General features: G+C 37.7%; 3 protein-coding genes and 1 non-coding gene across 4 annotated transcripts; 2 read left to right on the plus strand and 2 right to left on the minus strand.

The window, feature by feature from the left end:
• Nucleotides 1–313: 313 nt before the first annotated feature.
• Nucleotides 314–1,504, minus strand: LOC106381230 (protein FAR1-RELATED SEQUENCE 5-like). Its single transcript, XM_013821117.3, has one exon. The coding sequence runs from the start codon at nucleotides 1,502–1,504 to the stop codon at nucleotides 314–316; it is 1,191 nt and encodes a 396-aa protein (XP_013676571.2).
• Nucleotides 1,505–3,882: 2,378 nt separating this feature from the next.
• LOC106378069 (phospholipase A-2-activating protein-like) lies at nucleotides 3,883–9,336 on the plus strand. Its single transcript, XM_013821119.3, has 21 exons — nucleotides 3,883–4,089; nucleotides 4,401–4,732; nucleotides 4,995–5,167; nucleotides 5,357–5,417; nucleotides 5,537–5,676; nucleotides 5,774–5,963; nucleotides 6,052–6,113; nucleotides 6,231–6,319; nucleotides 6,427–6,499; nucleotides 6,588–6,647; nucleotides 6,747–6,893; nucleotides 6,985–7,023; nucleotides 7,139–7,176; nucleotides 7,256–7,342; nucleotides 7,475–7,640; nucleotides 7,925–8,002; nucleotides 8,104–8,240; nucleotides 8,495–8,571; nucleotides 8,654–8,723; nucleotides 8,883–8,948; nucleotides 9,030–9,336. Exons 1-21 carry the CDS (start codon nucleotides 4,027–4,029, stop codon nucleotides 9,162–9,164), a joined length of 2,283 nt encoding a protein of 760 aa, XP_013676573.2. The 5' UTR covers nucleotides 3,883–4,026; the 3' UTR covers nucleotides 9,165–9,336.
• A 5,245-nt stretch (nucleotides 9,337–14,581) lies between these two features.
• LOC106378070 (glutathione S-transferase T3-like) lies at nucleotides 14,582–16,551 on the plus strand. Its single transcript, XM_013818258.1, has 4 exons — nucleotides 14,582–14,675; nucleotides 14,859–14,866; nucleotides 15,098–15,228; nucleotides 15,915–16,551. Exons 1-4 carry the CDS (start codon nucleotides 14,582–14,584, stop codon nucleotides 16,549–16,551), a joined length of 870 nt encoding a protein of 289 aa, XP_013673712.1.
• A 5,548-nt stretch (nucleotides 16,552–22,099) lies between these two features.
• Nucleotides 22,100–22,206, minus strand: LOC125584682. The gene has a single exon (XR_007321592.1). It is a non-coding gene; the product is annotated as a small nucleolar RNA R71 (small nucleolar RNA).
• Nucleotides 22,207–23,065: the final 859 nt, after the last annotated feature.

The following is a 23,065-nucleotide window of genomic DNA, read 5'->3' on the forward strand; positions in this document are numbered from 1 at the left end:
CAACTAATTTCAGAATTTAAGAGTATTCTATGTCTAATTTGGCAAATAAACACAAATATGACCATATAATCTCGTAATATATGAGATATTTTTTTCTAAAAATAAATAATAAGACGAAAACAAAAGTTCTTTGAAACATGCATACTACATAGTAATTCAAAGTAGTTCAAAGTAGTTCAAGGTAGTCCAAAGTAGTACCTAGTAGTCCATATTACACATAGTAGTTCTCAGTAGTACCGAGTAGTCCATATTACACATAGTAGTTCACAGTAATACCGAGTAGTGCAGTGTTACCTAGTACAAGAGTTTCATGTTACTCAGTGGGGGAAAAAGTACTTCCACATTCAAAATACTCATGCAAACGTCCGCCTCTCCTTCCCCTGCCCCTGCCTCTTCCCCTTCCGCGTCCTCTTCTTCGTCCACGAGATTCTCCGGCTGATGGAAACCTTTGCTTTTGAGTGGATCCTTTCTTTTTTTCGTATACCGGGGGAAGAACTTTAAGTGCTCGAATCTCATCAGGTATGACCCATTCAGACATATGAGGAACTGGATAAATCGTCTTACAGTATGCCAATGCCCACAACTCCACCAAATAGTATTTTGAACAAAACTCTTGTAGATGAAGATCTCTTCCTACGCTCAAGAACTTGGCAGCAGCAGCAGCATGAACACATGGGATTTTGTCTAGATCAAAACACCTGCAGGTGCACATTTTTCTTGCCAAATCAACCGTATAAATCTTTCCGTCACTACCATTGACATTGTACTCAAGGTGGAAGCTGTTTATCTCAACAACATCTAAACACCTCGCTTCCAAACATCTTTTTGACAACTCCTTTTCCACTGTTGGCACAAGCTTCTTTGTGACTGGTATTTCAGCTGCCTTCTTCCTATGTTTGTTAAACCATTCAGTCATTTTCTTGATGATAACATCAATCATCGGTAGCATGAAGAATTTCCTCGCTTCCCGAAGAACACCATTAATGGATTCTGCTGCATTAGTTGTGTTAACATTGTATCTGTCTCCTTCAAAGTAACATCTTGCCCATTTTCTCACTTCAACACTTTTCTCCAGATACGCCGCAGCAGAAGGATACCTTCTGGAAAAGGCATCGTAGAGATCATCGAACTCAGCCACTGTATAAGCATGTGCACACTCTGTAAACTTGCTTGCGCAAGCGTCTCTATTGTTGAAAACATGTCCTTTGACATTTTGAGACAAATGCCAGATACAATACCCATGTGCAGCCATTGGGAACACCTCACGTATTGACTTGATCAAGCTCGCATTTCTATCCGAAAGAAACACCAATTCGCCTTCATCTGCTATCACTGACCTCAACTTATTCATAAACCACATCCAGCTTTCGTCTTTCTCACCATCAACTACACCAAATGCGATAGGGTAGTGGTGACGATCCGGATCTTGAGCCGTCGCAACAAGCAGAACTCCACCATAAACATGCTTAAGATGTGTTCCATCCACAATGATAACTTTCCTCATCCTGCGAATCCTTCTATGGAAGCTCCAAATGCGAAAAATAGATACTTAAATCTTTTTGCCGCATCCACTTCAACATAACTTACTGAGTCAGGATTCTTCAACTTAAGCATGTACATGTAGGAGTGTATCATAGAAAAACTCTCTTCCGGAGTACCTCGGACTTCATTAGCAGCCATCCTTTTTCCTCTCCATGCTGTGGCATACGACACATCAACACCAACCTTGTGGGTAACCATACTGATCAGATCAGCTGGTGTTGGTGTGTCATATCTACCGGGATATTCTTCACTCAAAACAGATGCGACAACATGTGGTGTGCCTCTCCTTCTGTTTCTAAGGGTACTTGTAGTTACTACTGAGCATGTATGAGACTTGTTGTAAGTTCTAACCGTCCAAAGATCTGAATTCTTAAGCTTTACTACACACAAATACCACCTGCAACCTTCTTTGGCTCCTCGACATTTTGCCACAAATCTCACAGTATCGGACTTCAATGTTTCATACTCAAAACCATTCTTATGTGCACCCCTCTGAACTAGAACTTGCATGGCTACCTTAGTTCTGAATTCTTGACCCTTAACCAAATCGAGACCATCATCCCATTCTTCTTCTACTGCAGCCGTGGCTTCAACTCCTCCTCTTGCAGCTGCAACTCCGGCTCTTGCAGCTTCAACTTCCGCTCCTCCAGCTTCTTCTTCCACTCTTACTTCTGTTCCTTCATACCCATGCTCTAAATTCTCATGCATCTCAATGTCTTCATGTTGTTCGGGTGTGTAAAGCGCGACCACACCATCCATCTCATGATCCTGATCAGTTCCATCTTGCTCAGTGTCATCTTCCTCGGTCCCATCAGAAAGACCAACATAGCTATCATCAGTTTCATCATCATCTTCATCAGAAAGACCAACATAGCTATCATCAGTCTCATCATCATCTCCTAAAAGTGACATACCACCATATGTATCATCCATGTCGCTGCTGATCTCCACATGTAAAACACTTCTACATTTATCATGATTTACTTGCATGAGATAACCCAAAACGTCTTCATCACACCAAATATATGATGGCTTGTTCGAATACAATACCATTGGAAAGTAACTAATCTTCACCATCCCATCTCCATTTGCCTTAATCTTTCTGCATATACTTTCAACCAATTCAGAATACGTAATCTCTTCCACAGCTGTCTTCATCACTAGAGTGTGGATTTCATCTTCTCCCGAGATCCATCTTCTCTCACCCCTATCTTTGATGTAACTTCCTCCGTAATCAAAACATATGATTGTAATAGGTGAGGCCATAGATTTCCTGAAACAAAAATTATGATGAGTTAACCGTTTAAAGAATCTAAGTTGTCCAAGATCTTTGGTACATACTCTATTTAGTAATACAAGTAATACAAGTAATACAGATTGTAGCTTAGTAGTACTAGTAATTCCAGTATTTTCTATAAATTTTCATTTTTGTTGATTTAACCCTTTTAACTAACCCAGGGGGTATTATACAACCCACAATATCGTCTACCAATATTGTAATGTATTATTTTGGTTTAAAACAGTGAAAAATAAGTAGAAATATACAAAATAGTCCTAAAAAAACATCATTTTCATACCAATATACCTAAAACTTTAATCTTTCATCGGTTTAAGTATGTTTAATCAACAAATAACATGTTACAAAACCCACATTATCGTCTAAAACCATTTTTATGTTTTTTCCTATCAAACTCGTGTTAAAAGAATCGTGTTAAAAGAAGAGAACCTTCTTCAAATTTTATTTTCATTTTTCTTTGAAAACTTTTACGATTTTTACAGCTAAGTTTTTATTTTTTTCGTTACCCATAACACATAGAACATAAGTAGTATATTAGTATGAAAATTTCATGAAAAAATCGTACCAATTTTCGTCAAAATAACCTCCAAAAAACGCCAATGGAGCTTGAAGGGGAAGAAGAATTCGCAGGTGGTTGGAAAAAAAGGAGCAGGATCTGAAAAAAGGGAACAGATGGACACCTGTGGGAAGGAGAGAGGTAGATGGAGTGTGGGGTCGCTTGTTAGGTGTCCATTAATTATGGACTTTATGTGGGAGGATGAGGGGTCTGCTTTCTATTTTTAAAATTAGAAAGTATTTTAAAATTAGAAAGTAAGGTATGGGGTCAGCAAGAAATAGATAATAATATAATAGCTGAGGGTAATAAAGAGAAGGGAAATATGGTAGGGTAGTTAGAAAAGAAGTGGGGTATTGAGAATACAAAATTTCCAACTGGGTCAATATAGATTACTTTCCGACTAATTAGTAAATATAGGAGAAAAAAAGGGGTAAGTATAGACTAAAAAAGCTAAATCGGATATGAAACCGAAATCAGAAATTCCGGTTCGGTTTAATTCGGTTTAAGGGGAACAAATATTTTAAGAGATTAATAAGATCCATCTCCTTCCTCCTCCCGCAAGTCACTTTTGAGTCGTTTAGTCTCTCTCTCTCTCTATCTATCTATCTATCTGCTGCTCCTTCTCGGACTCATGATGGATATCGATTTCAACGAGTACAAGCTCAGATGCGAGCTTCGTGGCCACGACGACGATGTAAGATCTCTCTCTCTCTCTCCCACTAATCCTCTTCCTCCTCTACTGTATGTTTCTCGTCTTCGTGATCGATTCGTTTCCGAGATTTCGAAACTTCGTATTAGCACAATTCAGCTCCGTGATTCCACTTCTTTCTTCCGCCATCAAGTTTTCAACTTGAATGTTGATTTTTGCATTCAGTTTCATGTGCCGATTTGATGATTAGAGTGAGGCTTTGTTTTGATTAGCTTAATCTCTCGCCGCCGACGTGAGACTTGTTGGAATCGCTGTGTATAGTGATTGATCTTAGTCCCTGTAATTGTGATTCTCAGGTCCGTGGCATTTGTGTGTGCACTGATGAGCACATAGCTACCTCATCAAGGGATAGAACCATCAGGGTATGGTCACTTGGTTCTGATGATAAGCGCAAGTACTCAGCTTCTAAGATTCTATTGGGCCATACAAGCTTCGTTGGGCCGCTTGCGTCGATCCCGCCGAGTGAGGAGTACCCTGAAGGCAGGCTCGTCTCTGGGAGCATGGATACGTCCGTCTTGGTTTGGAACTTGGTCAATGGAGAGGTTGTTCAGTCATTGAAGGGTCATAAGATGCAAGTCACTGGTGTTACTCTTGATGATGAGGACATTGTTTCATCTTCAGTTGACCAGTAAGTCCTCTCATTTACGTTTCTTGCTTGAAATCCAGTGAATGTATGTTAGCCTTTGGTTTTCCTTTGCTGTTGATATTATTTTGGCCTTGACAGTAGTTCTAAGGGTGTTTATGAGTGTTAACTGCGTTTGTTATTGTCTTGTTGAACTTGCTAGTTTTAGTAATACATGGGTATAGAGATTCATCAAATATTTCTGTACTGTTTGTGTAGTGTAATACAAGTTCTCATTTGATTTTTTTCCTTCTTTCTTGCTCTGAAGAACTCTGAGAAGATGGAGAAATGGCCAGCTTGTTGAATCGTGGGAGGCGCACCAGTCGCCCGTCCAGGCAGTCCTAAAGCTCCCGTCTGGTGAGCTGATTTCCGGTTCAAGCGACACAACACTCAAACTATGGAAGGGAAAAACAAGTCTACGAACTTTTACCGGGCATGCAGGTGAATTTAGCTGTGCCTTCGTTTCTCTCTAATTTCTTTTCCACTAAGAGAAGATGCAGTAAGATATCTCGTCTTGTGAATTGCCAAGACACTATGATATGTTTGTTCTAATCACACTAACCTGTTTTAAGGGATTTTATTTTCACTGGAGAAACTAATGTCTGACATAAGTACTTTTGGGTTTTGCAGATACGGTTAGAGGGTTAGCCGTGATGCCTGATTTAGGATTTCTTTCAGCATCACATGATGGGTAAGTTCTTTGCTTCCAACAACCTCTTGCCTTATTTCGTGCCATTTTTTCAGTTAATCATGCTTCTCGATGACCTCATCCATCTGTTCGTAACCAGAATATCTTGTTTTTCAAAACAGTTCCATCAGGTTGTGGGCTCTAAGTGGCGAAGTTCTTTTGGAGATGGTTGGGCACACCTCCATTGTTTACTCAGTTGACGCACATGCATCTGGCCTTATCGTTAGTGGGAGTGAAGATCGCCATGCCAAAATATGGAAAGGTAATGATCTTATTTCTTTTGTCGTCATTTCTTTTTATCTGGATTCATGTTTAATATAGATTGATATGTTCTTTCTTGTTGCTTTTGTTTGGTACAGATGGAGTCTGCGTTCAGAGTTTGGAACACCCCGGCTGTGTCTGGGATGCCAAGTTCTTGGAGAGCGGAGACATTGTGACTGCATGTTCAGATGGTGTGGCTCGCGTCTGGACAGTACGTGATGGCATGATTGCTGATCAAATGGAGATTGATGCCTTTGATTCCCTAATTTCTCAGTATAAATTGAGCAGGTAATCCGATCATTAAAATTATGTGTCCATAGAATGTTTTTTTCCTGACAGTGTAATGATTTTGTGTCTTGTATGTTCTTAATCTCAGGAAAAAAGTTGGGGGAATGAAACTTGACGAGCTTCCGGGGATTGATGCTCTGACGTTACCAGGTACCACTTATTACCCAGATTTTGTATTCTAAACTCTTAATCATCCGGTAGAAAGCTGTAAGTGTCTGGCTATGATCATTCTTGTAACATCTTCCACTGTTTGATGTATTCTATCAGGTACCAGTGATGGTCAGACAAAAGTCGTAAGGGAAGGAGACAATGGTGTTGCTTACGCATGGAATATGAGCGAACAGAGATGGGACAAAGTAAGTCAACGTTGTGACCGTTTATAGCTTTTTTCTTGATCTTTTTTTGTTGACTGCATGCCATTTTTGCTCTTGACTTGCTGCTTTGTTATTAACTATTTTTTCAGATTGGTGAGGTTGTTGATGGTCCAGATGGTGTGGGTGACCGTCCTATCCTCGATGGAGCTCAGTATGATTTTGGTTAGATTTTAAACGTATATGTAAACTTCAGAATCATTTGATATCAAAGTGAACAACATTTTTAGCCGGCTTTTTCTTTTGCTTCTAGTTTTCGATGTTGACATTGGTGATGGGGAACCTATCCGGAAGCTTCCTTACAATCGATCAGGTACCTGAACTGTGTTGCTTACCTTGTCTTAATTCCAACTGCAACTACAAGCAAGTGCCTCAATTTATTTATATACCCAAATGGTTTCTTGTTTGGCAGAAAATCCTTATGATGCAGCTGACAAGTGGCTTCTAAAAGAGAATCTTCCCGTCGCATATCGGCAGCAGATTGTTGATTTTATATTACAGAACTCTGGGCAGAAAGACTTCACTTTTAATCCGTCTTTCCGTGATCCCTTCACTGGCGGTAAAATAACTAATCTTTTTTTTTGAAATGGTCTGAGATTTTGTTTTCAGGTTTATTGTAATTTTTGTGATCTGCCTTCTTTGTGTAACAGCAAATGCTTATGTGCCTGAGCAAGCATCTCATATAGCTGGTATGAATACACTGTCTGAGACTCTGATTAATTTTTCACATAATGCTTAAATGATCTCAGGCTTTTATAATATTCGTCCTTTCGACTCATGCACTTTGACCCTTTTCTGCTGCAGCAACACCGGCAAAACCTTTATACAAGCACATTCCTAAAGTACGCTAGGTTTCTTCTTTCTTTATTCCTCTTTGGTGTTTCTAGCTACTGATCCTTGTTTCTTCCATTGTTTACCCAGAGAGGCGTGCTAGTTTTTGATGTTGCTCAATATGAAGGGATCCTGAAAAAGATGACAGAGTTTAACAATACTCTACGATCAGACCCAGTAAGATCTCTCTACTATTCTACTAATTTCTGGCACACGACCACAGCTGCACCAAGAACGATCAGTGATTATTTGACTTATACTAGTGTTGGTAATTTTTGTGTTTTGAAAAAAAATTCCCCTCTTTTGAAGGTAAATACTGACAAGTCCATGACAGAATCCGAAGTAGCCAGAGTGGGCGCAATCGTTAAGATACTCAAGGACACATCACATTACCATGCTACCAATTTTACTGACATGGACATAGCTTTGCTTTTGAATGTGATACAAGCATGGCCAGCTGCGATGATGTTTCCCGGTAAGTATTCTCTTCTCAGTCAATTATTCAAAGATAACTGTTTAGTACGTATTTAGCTTTCAGTTGGAGCCATATAGCTAAAAGTCAGTTGATTCTCTGATATACTTAAACAGCAAACTTAAATGAGATATGTTTTGGTTTAAATGAATAGTATTCTTGGTTTTCCATGTGTTTTTCTTGATGCTTCTTGCAGGCCACAAATCCTTTTACCGTTTTGCTAGCCACTCTATTTTGTGACAATCATTGGTTTATAGCTCTTATGGTTATGGTTTTTGAAAATGCAGCTACTGATTTAGTCAGGATGCTTGTTTTGCATCCTCATGGAGCAAGTCTACTGTTTAAGCATGTGGAAAACAACAATGGTAATCATCTTACCTAAAGCTATGGTTTATCAACATATATTAAAGGTATCTGCACATGTTTTTTATTAACTTATATATATCTGTAAAATAAATTCAATCAGATCTGCTTCTGGATGTTATAAAGAAGGTCACAGAAGATTCAGCACTTCCTGCAAATCTTCTAACAACTGTTCGTGTCCTTGTTAATCTATTCAAGAATCCTTCATTTCATCACTGGCTACAGAGGCATCATAGTCAAGTAAGTACTATTTGGTTTCTATTGTTTTATATCACAATTAAAATCTGTGATAATCTCCATGAACCAGCAGCTATTGGTTTCTCTGTCTAGTATCCGTGTATGAGCTGCGTCTGTGAATGCGTAGAAATGAAGTTTATAATTTCATTGTACTTTAGTGCCTATAGATTCATGTTTGTGTGTGTATATTATGATGATTTGAAGAAGTGGTTTCTCGGGTACTTATCCCTTTTAATATGTGATGTCGTTCGGTGCAGATTCTTGATGCCTTCTCAAACTGTTATTCATCCCCAAATAAGAATCTGCAGTTGGCGTATTCGACGTTGCTTCTCAAGTAAGATACTTTTGCGCTATGATCAATAATACTCACGGTTTGACACATAAGATCAACACCATGATTTATGCTGTTTTCGCAGTTATGCAGTGCTATTAATAGAGAAGAAAGATGAAGAAGGCCAAGCTCAAGTCCTTTCAGCAGCATTGCAGGTAGGTCTAAACTTGTTATCCCATCCATATCTCATCAATGAACTGAATCTCATCTGTTGTAGTAAAATCTGAGAGAACCAATGTACCAAAAAGTTTCTCATAGAACCAAATAATGTATTATTATCTTTGCGCTGATATCTCACATGGAACTTTAAACAGATTGCTGAAGAGGAAGCTGCAGATGTTGATTCCAAGTTTCGGAGTTTGGTAGCAATTGGCTCGCTGGTTAGTTCTCAGAGCATTAGAGTTCTATGCTTGTTGGTTACATAATTTTTTAACCAGTGTATGTGGTTTCTGGAATGACAGATGCTTGAAGGCCTGGTGAAGAAGATAGCGATTGATTTTGAGGTGGAGAGCATAGCAAAATCAGCAAAGGCATCTAAGGAAGCTAAGATTATTGAAATTGGTACTGATATCGACCTTCTAATTCGCCAGCCTTAAAAAGGGTTGTCTTTGAGACTAGGATTTTTCTATGATTTGTATTTGCTTTTATTTGAAACATTTCTAGCAGATCTTCAGATTTCTGAATACATATTTGAATAGTAACAGATAAGAAAAGTGACTGCGCTCTTGCGAATTCCATTTTGAGTAGAATTTGTGTTCACAACACTAATGTTCTACTATCCAAAACCATGAGTCCATGACACTAATGTTCTTCTATATATTGTTATATTATATTAAGAACAATAACAATGTTATAAAGAGAGTAACGTTTACACAGCTTAAACGTCATCAATCCATAGTTTTAACAAAATAGTAATGTATGTTATATGGAAGCGGAAGTGTATGAAAGCGCAGAAACGAGATTTTTAAAAAAATTAGGAAGCGGATATGTATGGAAAGAGGGTACGTGTTAGAAGCGTATCTATATATACATATATAATAGTTTTTTAAAAAAATCTTGAACTAAAAATTATAATAATTTTAATTGTTTCATATTAAAACTATGAAAATATACATAAATTAAATTTAAAATAAATTATTATATTAAGTATTTTAATACTTTATAATTAATTGACATTATATATTTGAATATATGATTTATCTTTAATAAAAACCTCAATGCATAAAAATAATTTATAGTATTAATTTTAATATTTTAATATTTCTATTCTCTCTATTCAATACTATTAAATTTTATATTTTATATAAATTTTAAACTATAATTTTATATTTTTATTGATATAAGACATTGTCTTTTTTTAAAGAATACAAAGCGTGATTTCAAAACGGAATCGTAAGCTTCAGATATGTTTTTAAAGAAAATATTTTAGAGGCGTTTTGGAAGCGAGATTCCAGTTCCGATTTCGGTTCCGAAGCGGGAAGCAGACGTCCGATGAAGCTTCCGTGCAACGTAGATAGTAATCATAGTCCAACAATATCTAACAATACTAAAAGCCAAATATACTCAATGGGGAGGCATGCCACGTCCTCATAAAAAATCGTCCACTCAGATGTTGACAGCTCACACTCCTTGCCATGTCATGAATAACTTCCCCGGGATTTCATAGACGTGTTTGAGTTTCATAAAATACTTGGGTCTTTCCTAATTAAAAGCTAATTTCCTCTAAGCTTACTTTATGGCCCAGCTTATCAGTACGAAAACCAACTCATATATTGTTCATCTTCCTCACCTCTATGAGAGAATCCCTTGACATTTTGATCTCCTCAGCTCATCCCGTGTAACGTTCGCCTACCACTTTTAATACACTTAAACCACCATTGTTACTGCCTCAATCAAAAGCCTATGAAACTGTTGTGATTCCCTCACCTCAGCACCCTATATATATCGTATTCAAGCTTATTTGTTCTCCACTACAGACCTCTATTTTTTCAACGACGCCTCTCCTCGGTTGGGTGGAGTTCTGGTAGTCGTAAAGTAAGTTCAGATTCACAGGATTCTGTCATTGACGGTGGCCGAAGTGGGATTTTAGCTTCTGATAGCGGCAAAGGCTGTTGAGTATCACAAGCTTCTGAGGATTATGATGGCTATGCGTACCACAAAGATGATTGGAACAGAGTTTCATCGATGGCTTTAGACGGTGAAACGGTGGAGACGTTGGGACTGAAATTATTTGTGAGCTTTTACCCGTGAGTGTGGAGTCTGGGGAGTTTTGGTTCTGGTGATGGGAAAATTGGTTGAGATTGAATGGATTACTCAGGAGTTTCAAAGTGTCTTCACTTTCTCCTTTCTCCAGTCTTCTCTTTTAACGCCTACAGACCTGTAACTGTGACTCTTTTTCTCACCATCGAGGTCCAAACATCAACCTTCTCTTAAACCCAAGGTACTTATGTTCATATGCTGCTTTAATCCCAATAATAACTTCATTACTCCCATGTGGAAACATTGGCAACTTCATTCAGATATGACAAGGAGTTTTGTGAACACAATAGATAAGTCAAAACGTTATTAGAATTGAAGTGATGGAGTAATGGGAGTTGACAAGGAGTTTTGTAAGGTAATTAGTTTCGCTTCATTCAAACTTAATTCAGCCATGACAATAAGTTTTGTAATTATCTAAGGTAACATGTATCTTCTTTAAGTCAAACGGTTTATTATCATGATGTACGTACAATTTACTTCCTTCCCCAAAACTGTCTATACAGGATGCGTAGATGAGATGATGATCTATGTTGCAACATGGCCATGATGAAGATGAAAGGAATCCAATTTTCAGGACACTCAAGCGAAGAAGGACGAGCGTAGACAACATGAAAGGAACATTTTTCTCTTTTCAGTTCTCTTATTTTTGCACACTATTTTGGTTTGAGGGAGAATTTTGTATTTATATGTTTTGTGCTTTGATTACTTTACTAAGTTGCTTTCATATGTGACTACATCTAGCAACTTGCATGAAATTGATATTACAGATCGAGCATCTTCCAAGCAAGATAGTCAAATAGTGAATAATGTACTGCATACAAAGGTATAGCTCGACCAGAGTTTTTTGAAAACAATAGATAAGGTTAATAAGATCTCAAGTTTGGCTTTCATTGAGGTTTGATTTTCTTTTTCATGGACGCATCATGTTTGTTGTTATGTGGAGTGGACATGATGTTGATGGATGTCTTGGAGACGCTGATCTTGAGAAGTCTATTACAGATTGCTTGACCAATAAAGATTAACTTTGTCTAAGTAAAAAGATCAGTCCACACCAGAAATTTGAAGTTGCTAGAGTCTAAGGTGTCTCTATAATCTAATAGCAGCTGCTAATGTATAATATTCTAATTAAATTACTTTCTTTTGATTTGCTTATACTGTTATGATCCCTATAGTTGTTCATATTGAGCTGATGCAAATATGAATATTTTTTTGGGTTTCATAATGGAAAGAAGATAATGATGCTGAAGGCGTAAACGATAAACTCCAATAATCCCGTTGTCATTCATGTCCTTTTCTCACGTTCTCTTCTCTGTTATGAAGTTAGTCCGGCAAATTCGAGGTAATATCAATAGTCTTATAGCTTTGAGAACCCTGTTTCTTCCTCTCTTTTTATATTACATTGATAGTTTACTAAACTATGCGCATGTGAGTAATCATTTATGATTATTGACATTGACAAAAGGATAATGGTTTTGGAGTGGCCTGCTACAGGTTGGTTAAGATGCTCTTATGATTATTGTTCTATAGAATTGTCAGAAATCCAGTGCTTCTCTTAAATACAGGCCAATATTATCATTCGCTTCAAATCAGTATTGGTTCTGGGAGGAAATTGTAACAATATGCGTGTTAAGAAAAGGAAAACATCACGAGAAGAAGAACAAGTCTTAAAGGCTAAACGTGACAACTAGGGCCATACAAATCTTTGTTAACGATCACCTTCTTTGCCTCGATGTTTTTAAAACAAATGATGTAATATATTTTCCCTACATAGGGCGTAAATTTGTTGTTACTCATTCTAAGTTTTTACTTCGAGATTTAATAGCTTCTCCTACGCATTGTTAAGTTTGCTATGGGCTGACCGATGTGATAGTTAGTCAAAGTCAACATTTGCAGTCTGCAGAGAACAGATTTAGGCATGTGACAATTACTTAGTAAAAAAAAAAAGATTAGTCCCATTCTCAAGACTGTTCCTTGATCCACTGATTCATTACTTTCGGAAAGGACAAGTTTTAGTAGTAGCATTTGATTTTTCAAATGAATCAAACAAGTTTTGTTTGTAAAGGGTGTTATTAGATGGATTTTATGCTATCTTTTGTTTTCTTATTCTTGAACAAAATTAGATATAGGAAAAATAAATAACAAGAACGTTAAATTTGTAGTTTCAGAGTGCATAAATATTTATATTCAAATAGAACTTAAATTCACAAATTCCATTACAGAAATAATAATACACCAAAACACCCTAAATAATAACAGATACAAAACAAAAAAAGTTGAAAAAAATACAAGAGTAAAAATAGCACAATATAGAAATAATTATATTATTAATCATAAACATGCTGGCAAAATAAGAATAAAAATTAAAATAAATTAAAAAAACGGATAAACAGAGTCGACCAAAAGACCATTAGAAGTAAGGGTGTTCAATTCAGATATCGGTTTGGTTTCAGTTCATTTTTTTTGGTTTTTTGGTAATTCGGTTTATTAAAAATAGCTACTATATTAAAACTATATTTAATTTGATTTGGTTCGGTTTATATACCATCGGTTTTCAGTTTATTCGGTTTTATACCAAAACTCCATAAATATATTAATCTTCTATAATATTTTATAAATTTTAATATATATGATTATATATTGGTTTTAATATAACATGAAGTTATTTTCTTTTTCAAATAGACTATTTTTTTAATTTTACTATTTAAAAAAATAATAAATATATTAAGTTTATAATAATAATATTTTCTATTGAAAATAAAAAAGTTAGTATTTCATAATATTATTAAATAACTAAATATTAACACACATATTTGTCAATAAAAAGTAAAAGTAATGTTTTGTTTAGTTTCATAAAAATGAAAAAATAAATTTTGACATAAAATAAAATATTAAATTACTAAAATAAAATGATGGTCATATGAATAAAATAAATTATGTATATATTATAAAATATATTTTTATAATTTACATAAAATTATACTACTATATTTTAATTGATCGGTTTATTCGGTTTGATCGGTTTACATACCAAACCATATTCAATACCGCAGTTTCTTAAAAATAACATATATTCGGTATATTTAGTATTACCAAATACAAACCATTTTCTCTATTTCGATTTGATTATGTTTTAAATGGTTCTGTTTTTTACCAGATTAAACACCCTTAATTAGAAGTTTATATTTTGTAATTAGCTAAAATTAATTAACAATACCATAATTTTATACATTTTTAGAGAAAAATGTAGGATAATCCGCGCGTAGCGCGGACACGTATCTAGTATAAATAAAAATTGTTAGTGACTTTACTGTAAACTCATCTTCCGAATTTTTATGACAATTTAGATCTAAGACCCTAATTATCGGTGACTCTTAGTGGGTTTTTAAAGTAAATGACTGAGTTAATTAAATGAAAACAAAATAAAGGAGGAGATTACCGATTCTTTTTTGGGATTTTCGGAACCGTTTTTAAATGGGATTTTCAAACACGTGTCACCTTGCAAAGCCTCCTCTCTCTCTCTTTTTTTTTTTTTCTTCTTTCTTTCTTCTCATTTGTTTCGGTTTCTCGTTTTCTCCGTCTCGAAAGGCGATCACGATGACGACTCTCCTCACGGCGTGTTCCCCCGGCGTCTGTCGTCTTCTCTGTCGGAAGACCGATCGAAACTCCCACGGACGACCACAGTCTCGGTCCTCACGGCGTCTCCGCCGGCTTCTCTCGTATTCTCCGTCAGAAGACCGATCGAAACCCACTATGGATGACGATTCTCTCGGTCCTCAAGGCGTCTCCTCCGGATTGGAGATTCTCTCAGGTTTCTGGTGAATGCAGCACTGGTGAAGAAGTTCATGAAGGTAAGCCTCATCCATCGTCGATTCTTATTCCATGCATCTCTACTTCTGCTTAATTAAGCTCCACTGGATCTTATCTGTATGATTTGAGCGCGTAGAGCGATTAGGTTTCTTGGACTATAGGCGATTACGGTTTTTAGTTTTGTGGTCATTGTAAATCTTTGGTCTTTGATCGAAATTTGGTAGGCTTCTTGGTGGGTTTTGTCTGATCGTTTAGTTAAAAAGTTACATGTTTAGTGGGTTTTGTCTGATCATTTTATTACGATCAGAGTCGAGTCGAGTAAGATTCATTATAGTTTATGTTGATGGCTAAGAGCTTACGTTGTAACATCACTTGTCGAAATGCAAGATGAGATTGTTATGTTTTAATTGATGTTTTGCTTCTAATTAAAGACCAGTATTGACTGTGTTGTTAATTATGGCAGGGACCGAAGCTCCTCCTCCTGTGTTTTCGAGAAGAGTTTGGAGATAGCAAGATCACAGTCTTTCAGCTCTCGACTGAAGCTCCTGCTCCTGTTTCTTCGAGAAGCAACTACTACTTCCGACTATCGGTGAGGTAACTTCCCACAAAACTTCTTTTAATTTCTTTTTCTTAATTGCCCAAACTGGATAGTAGTTAGGTTAATAAATGCGTGTAAGAGTTAGGTTGTGGTTAGTATGAATCCTTGCGATGAATGATTGTGATGAATGGTTGGGTAAAATGCTTGTTTGATTGTTACTCTAGGACTGTGTGGTAGTAATAAATATCTTTAGCTACTTGTCTACTCATCTCAACTCAAATTAACTCAAAGAGTAAAGACAATTAAAAGACTCGTATCTAACTAGATATTCTTCTTCTCTTTTCATCTATTAATCCCCGTGCTTTCTCTCTTTCTTTTAATCTTCATAAACGATCTTCTTCTTCCCTTTAACTTGTCTTGAAACACATTTCTTCAATATGTCCTCCAATTTAGTTAATCTTCTAACTAGATATTCTTCTTCTCTTCTCTATTCTCTGACATTTTAGGATATGGATTCTACGAATCCATATAGTATGTCCCCCAATTTTGTTGACCTCTTGAACAGTCAACAAGAGAGTGTCGTTCCTGAACCATGTCCCTATGCGAATTTTCAACATGTCGGATCATCACAACTCCCTGAAACCGCAAGCTTCTGTGAAGACTCAACTACAGAGCACAAATAAAGGAAGAAGTGGACAGTCACATATGATCTTGTGCTCATTAGCGCCTGATTAAACACCAGCAATGACCCTGTGGTCAGCAATGAGCAGAAAGCAGGTGCTTTCTGGAGCCGCATTGCGGCTTACTTTGCAGCCAGTCCAAAGGTGGAAAGAGGTGAAAAGCGAGAGGCAGTTCAGTGTAAGCAAAGATGGCAGAAGATGAACGATCTTTTCTGTAAGTTTTGTGGATTCTATGCGGCTGCAACAAGACATAAAACAAGTGGTCAAAATGAGGCTGATACTGTGAAACTGGCACACGAAATCTTCTACAACGATCATAAGATCAAATTTAACCTTCACCATGCTTGGGAGGAGCTGAGGAATGACCAGAAATGGTGTGAAGTTGCTAGTAGCAAGATTGATGGAACCAGTAAGAAGAGAAAGTGTGATGATGAAGCTCAATCAGAAAGCTCTCAAGCAATGTCCAATCTCGGTGATCAACCAACCAAACGGCCTCCTGGTGTTAAGGCGGCGAAAGGAGCCTCTGGTAAGAGAAGCATCGCAGGTGACCAGGCTGCCTCTGAGTTTCAGACCATGTGGTCTATTACAGAGAAAGACATGGCTGCGAAAGAGAGACTTTCGAAGATGGGGTTGCTTGAGAGTCTCATATCCAAGAAAGAGCCACTTTCTGAATACGAGGAAGCGCTAAGAAGAAGCTAATTAGTGAGATGTTGGTAATTAGTGCAAGCTTGTATGTCGCATGCTAAATCATGTCTTTGGTCTATGTGTCTTCGGTTGTCAAGTTATGTTTCTAGTAGCAAAATCATGTTCTGTTTCATGTTATGTGTTTTATGTGTTTCTGTTTCAATGTGATATGTGTTTATGTTCAATGTGATATATTTATGTTCAATGTGATATGTTTTCACGTTTTTATGTGATATGTGACATGTTCAATAATTGATTTGTTACTTTCGGTGTGCAGAGATATGAAGAGAGTGTCATGAGATGTCTGTAAGTGTGGAAGAGAGTGTCACGAGATTTCTGTAAGTGGACACAAGATGCCACGTTCAGTCACAGGAGCAGTCACAAGCTGTTATTTTCGGTGGAAGAGAAGTCACGAGTTTGTTTGCAGAGATAGGAGATAGTGTCACGAGCTGTCTGTATGTGGGCTTTTCAGACTCACGAGTTTGTTTGTTTGTGTAAATAATGAGTTTGATGTTTCTAGTTTGTAGTTTTCTTAAAGTCACGAGTATTGTGTGTATGTGTTTTGTTATATAAACGGTTCATTCACCAAGCATTCGAATCACAAATTCTTCTTCTCTTCCTCTCACTAACTACCAAAAGAATCAATCGTTGCTTCTTCTCCTTCTCTCCCTCGCATCAACTACCAAACAATTTCCATTCTCTCCAAGTTCCATTATAAGTTCCATTATATTTATGTTTCATTCTCTCCTTGAAACATAAATAAGTTTCATTCTCTCCAAGTACCAAAAACTCTCTTTGATCACACATTATTCACAAAATAATTAAAAAAACTTTCCATATTTTGATCACAAATATGGCATCTTCTTCTCATAACACTTTTGAGGGAGAGGGAGTAGATGATGAAAAGTTTGATCAATATTTCGATCAATATTTTGATCAATATTTTAATCAATATTTCGATCAAACATTCGGAAATTTTTCCATTGATTATGGTCATCAAGAAGAAGAAAGAAAAAAAATAAAAAAACGAGTTCATATCGAACGGAATCGTGAAGAAGGCGATGTACGTTTGTGGAATGATTATTTCAGTGAAACTCCAACATACCCAGAAAATCTATTCCGACGATGATTTAGAATGAACAAGCCATTGTTCATGAATATTGCTGATCGACTCTCCAACGAAGTAGAATTATTTCGACAAAAGAAAGATGCTCTCGGCAGGCGTAGTCTCTCTCCACTTCAGAAGTGAACAGCAGCCATTCGTGTCTTGGCCTATGGTACTGCAGCTGATGCTGTTGACGAATACCTTCGACTCGGTGCAACGACAACTCGGTTATGTGTGGAACATTTTGTGGAAGGAATAGTATATTTATTCGGCGATGAGTACCTAAGAAGACCAACACCTGCTGATCTTCAACGTCTACTCCATATTGGTGAGCATCGGGGATTTCCCGGGATGATAGGAAGCATCGATTGTATGCATTGGGAGTGGAAGAATTGTCCCACCGCTTGGAAATGTCAATATTCACGTGGTTCGGGAAAAACCACAATCATTTTAGAGGCGGTTGCTTCGTATGATCTATGGACATGGCATGCGTGTTTTGGACCTCCAGGTACCTTAAATGATATCAATGTTCTTGATCGCTCACCTATTTTTTATGACATAATAAAAGGTCAAGCTCCACAAGTCACTTACTCAGTCAATGGAAGATAGTATCATTTGGCTTACTATCTCACCGACAGAATTTATCCGAAATTGGCAACTTTTATCCAATCTATTCCAGTACCACAAGGGCCGAAAGCGGTTTTATTTGCTCAGTATCAAGAAGCTGCCCGAAAAGATGTCGAGCGTGCTTTTGGAGTTTTGCAAGCTCGCTTTGCCATTATTAAAAATCCAGCACTTTTTTGGGATAAAGTCAAAATTGGGAAGATTATGAGAGCATGTATCATACTCCATAATATGATAGTAGAAGGCGAACGAGATGAATACACTCAATTTGATGTTTCAGAGTTCCAACAAGGAGAAGACACCAGAAGTTCACATGTTGGTCTCACGTATTCTACAGATATCCCGACAAATATCGCCATTATGATGGGTGTTCGAACTAGAATTCGTGATAGACAAATGCATCAACAACTGAGAAATGATTTGGTTGAACATATATGGCGTAAATTTGGACGTGATGGAGACAACTACTGAGCTCGGATGTTTTTCCAAATTATTCTCGATTATTGTACTAGTCTTTATTTTTATGTTTATTAAAAAAATCTATGTTTTTTTTAAAAAAATCTATGTTTTAAATGTTATTTTTAATATGTTTTATTTAATAAATAAATTTTAAGAACCCTTAATTAAGAAACTCCCATTGGACCGCTCAAAATGAAAGTTTCTTAACTAGAGTTCTTAACCCCACTTAAGTACATTTAAAGTATTAAATAATCATTAAGAAACTCACTTAGGAATCATGAGATAATCATGCTCTAACTACAATATCTACTACCACTTAATGTCAGAGCCGAAGTCTTCCCCTTTTCCGGTGATAGAACCTCTTTACTAAACATACAACAGACTTCACGGAAGTGGCAATTACGTCGGAGGAATAAGAGTGTAAAAAAGGTATCTTGGTCGTGAATCGTGGGTTTTAGTGGGTGACAAATAGCATGAAGAGATAACAATCAAGACAAGCAAGCTTGCTGCAAAGAATCAGATGAATCTCTCTACTATACATACAGTGAAAATTCATTTCATAATAAAATAGTGAATACATATTCTTTAATTTCTCTCTCAAACTTTTTCTATTACTTCTCCCTAGACACTCTTTTTTTCGTTTGCCAGTCGTTATACGCCCGCGGTGTAAGAGAGCTCCATCTTCCATATTTCCTTTCGAGTTTCTAGTTTAATCGGTAAACTGATAAAGAGGTTTTGCTTGTATGTTGTTTTTGGAATTTTTTTCTTTTTCTGCGGTTGTGTGCAGTGTGGAGACTGAAGAGACTATTGAACTGGTTGATGCTTTCAAAGGTGGGATTTCAAATCTTTTTTCTCTTCTCCGTCATCTTGGAGGGATAAGAGAAGTGACTTTTTAGATATGACTCATGTGGAAGTGGCGAAAGTTGCGTTTCGTCGTCCCGGTTAGAATGGTTTGGTGGGCATTGATATCTTGCATATTTCTAATGTTTTATCCATTCACCCATGTGCATTTTGATCATATACTCCCTCCGGATACGAATGTAAGATGTTCTATATTTTTATCTTGTATACAAATGTATGATGTTTTGAGATATAATTAATGCATTTATTTTTAAAATTTAAACATAAATTAAAAAGTAAAACTATGAGTGGTGAAACTTTATTGATATAATCAAAAAGTAACAATTAAAATATTGTATTTATTGTTTTTTAATATGTGTATAAAACCTTAAACATCTTATATTTAAATCCAGAGGGAGTAGATTAGGATTTAGCCATGTTTAGGTTGCATTTTGCATGCATGAGTCCTTATCAGGTATTGGAGTGCCACATGGAGTTCTTGGAGACATTTGGGTGCAATTGGAGTCCCAAAGAAGTTTTTAAAGTGATTATTGGGCGAGCACCTTACCGGAGCGACCAGTCCGGAGCGATTCCGTCAAGTCACTCTGATCTCCCTATCAGAGCGACCTTACCAGAGCGACAGGGAAGAGTCGCTCGCGTTTTGATCACCCGGAGACGCGAGAACGAGTCCGGAGCGACCTCTCGCAGCGACACAGCGAGGTCGCTCCCGAAGCACGGAGCGACTACTCGGAGCGACGAGCGGAGGTCGCTCACGTTTTGATCACTCGGAAACGCGAGAACGAGTTCGGAACGACCTCTCGCAGCGACACAGCGAGGTCGCTCCCGAAGCACGGAGCGACTACTCGGAGCGACGAGCGGAGGTCGCTCCGCGTCTTGTTTCTGCTCGAACTTATGATTTCTCAAGGGCCTTTTGGTCATTTCATGATGCACGTTTTTATTTTCTAAACCTGTGTTTTAATACTCTGTAAGCCAGGAGAAGGGGATCTATCTTTGTTCGGAGGAAAAACCACCAAAAACCTTTGGAAAGTCATCTTTTGAATGGATTGATCAGTTTTTGTTATTGAAATTATGTGTTCTTATATCTATTTTCTTTGTGTTTCTCTACATGATTAATCTGAAATCCAACATGGGTTTAAGAGGAATCATGGAGATTAGTGAGTAATTCCCCTTTGAATTCATGGGTTAGGGAGATTAAGGGTGATTAGGTTAGAGCTAGGATGTTTTAGTGTAGATCATTCATATTTCCTTGCTAGCTGAGTGAACCTAATGCATCTTCTGAGTTGGCCACTCAGTTGTTGATCCTTAGGCATTTCTCACCCGAAAGGTGTTCGAGGAAATGCCCGAGACAACTCTTCCTAGCTTTTAGCATACTTTGCCAAAGACATTTGTTGTTAGAGGTGCTAAGATAGCCATTGGACTTGCTAGTTATGATTACTTTCATATTATTCAACCAAACACATTTGATGCTTGGATTGTGTTAGTAAATGAACATTCATCTAGACATAGAGTTTGTTTAGGATTGTGTCTAAGCTTAAGGTTGATAGTTTGATTGATCGTTTGCCATCCTTAGTTCGAAACTTGATCACCCGAGGTCTAATCCCTATACCCATGAGTTCTCTTTTCCCATAGTTAAGAAAGTATCATTTAGTTATTCCTTTTAGTTATTTGTAGTTTAAAAACCCTTTTTAAAACCATTGGTTGCACTTAGATTAAGTGATTACTTGCATTCTCGGTGCTTTCTCATCTCTCAGAACTGGTTCGACAATCATTTATACTACAACATTTGTCTTAGGAGCCTTGAAAACTCCTAACATCAAATTGGCGCCGTTGCCAAATTCTGAGTAGATTTAAACATTGAGATTTAGTCAATTGCTTGAGACTAAGTCATTTTTATTTTCTTTTGTTACTGACTCTTTTTCACCTCCTCTTATTCTACAGGTGTATGAACTTGCGGAGCAACGGTCCATCAAACCTAGTTCCACGAGCTGCAGACATCAGAGCTTTAGAGAGAGAGTGTGCTAGAAAGAAAAGAGAAGAAGAGCAACAGGCTCAACTGCAAAGACTGAACACTGATATGGGAGACGTTCATCAGCATGATGCAGGCGTCAATGGCGCTAATAACAATGCTCCAGCTAACCAACAGCGAGCAGCTCGACCCATTGGCACTTACGATCGCCCCAACATTCATGGCCATAGATTGGGAATCCGAGCACCCGCTGTGGCAGCCAACAACTTTGAGATCAAATCAGGACTCCTCAACGTGATCGAGAACAACAAGTATCATGGGTTGGCTCTAGAGGATCCATTTGATCACTTGGACAGGTTCGACAGCTACTGTGGGTTGTCAAAAACCAATGGTGTGTCCGAAGACGCCTTAAAGCTCAAGCTATTCCCTTTCTCTTTGGGGATAAGGCACGTCAGTGGGAGAAGTCTCTACCCAGCGACTCTATCACCACTTGGGATGATTGCAAGAGAGCATTCTTGGAGAAGTTCTTCTCTACTTCAAGAACTGCTAAGCTGAGAAATGAGATTTCCAGCTTTCAACAGAAGGGCTTGGAAGGATTCAGTGAAGCCTGGGAGAGGTTCAAGGGCTACCAAGCTCAATGCCCACACCATGGTTTCTCTAAGGAGAGTTTGCTGAGCACATTCTACCGTGGTGCTCTTCCTAAGTACAGGGCCAGACTGGATACAGCTAGCAATGGGTTCTTCTTGGGGAGAACTGAGGAGGATGCAGAGGAGCTGGTTGACAACATGGTTAAAAGTGATGCAGTCTACAGTGGAGACCACGACAGAGGTAGTAGAACAGATGATAAGCAGACGAGGAAGGAGTTGAAGGCTCTACAAGATAAGATAGACATCCTCATTGCTGACAAAGCTACCCAAGAGCAGCTGCACTTTGTTGGCAACCCAAGCCAAGAGACACCAGTTGTTGTCCATGAAGTTGAGGGTTTGGAAGGTCAGGAAGAGCTGTGTTTCATCAACAACAATGGTAGCTGGTACAAGAAAGAGCCCAACTTTCAGTACAACAACTACCAACAGAAATCCTATTCCAACAACCAACAGAGTGGTTATCAGCCTCGGAATAATCAGCAAGGCAGCTATCAACCTCAGCAAAACCCTCCTCCTGGTTTCAACAACAAGGGCAACCATTCTTCCCAACAGCAATCTAATCCCTCTACCTCAACTCCTCAGGTCAACACCACTGAAGCTCTACTGAAACAAATCCTGGAGTCTCAAACAAGAAGTGAGAAGCATGTTGGCTATGAGTTGAAGAACCTTCACTCAAAGATTGATGGGAGCTACAATGAGCTCAACAACAAGTTCAGAGCTTTGGAGAACCAGTTTGCTGCCATGAACACTCAACAAAATCGCCAACAAGGTTCTCTACCTGGAAAATCTGAGCAAAACCCAAAGGAAACCATGAAAGCTATCACTCTCAGGAGTGGTAAGGAGTTACCTCAGAGAACTCTCACCAAGGAT

Source organism: Brassica napus, chromosome C3 (assembly GCF_020379485.1).
Source record: "Brassica napus cultivar Da-Ae chromosome C3, Da-Ae, whole genome shotgun sequence".
In the NCBI taxonomy this organism is placed as follows: domain Eukaryota; kingdom Viridiplantae; phylum Streptophyta; class Magnoliopsida; order Brassicales; family Brassicaceae; genus Brassica; species Brassica napus.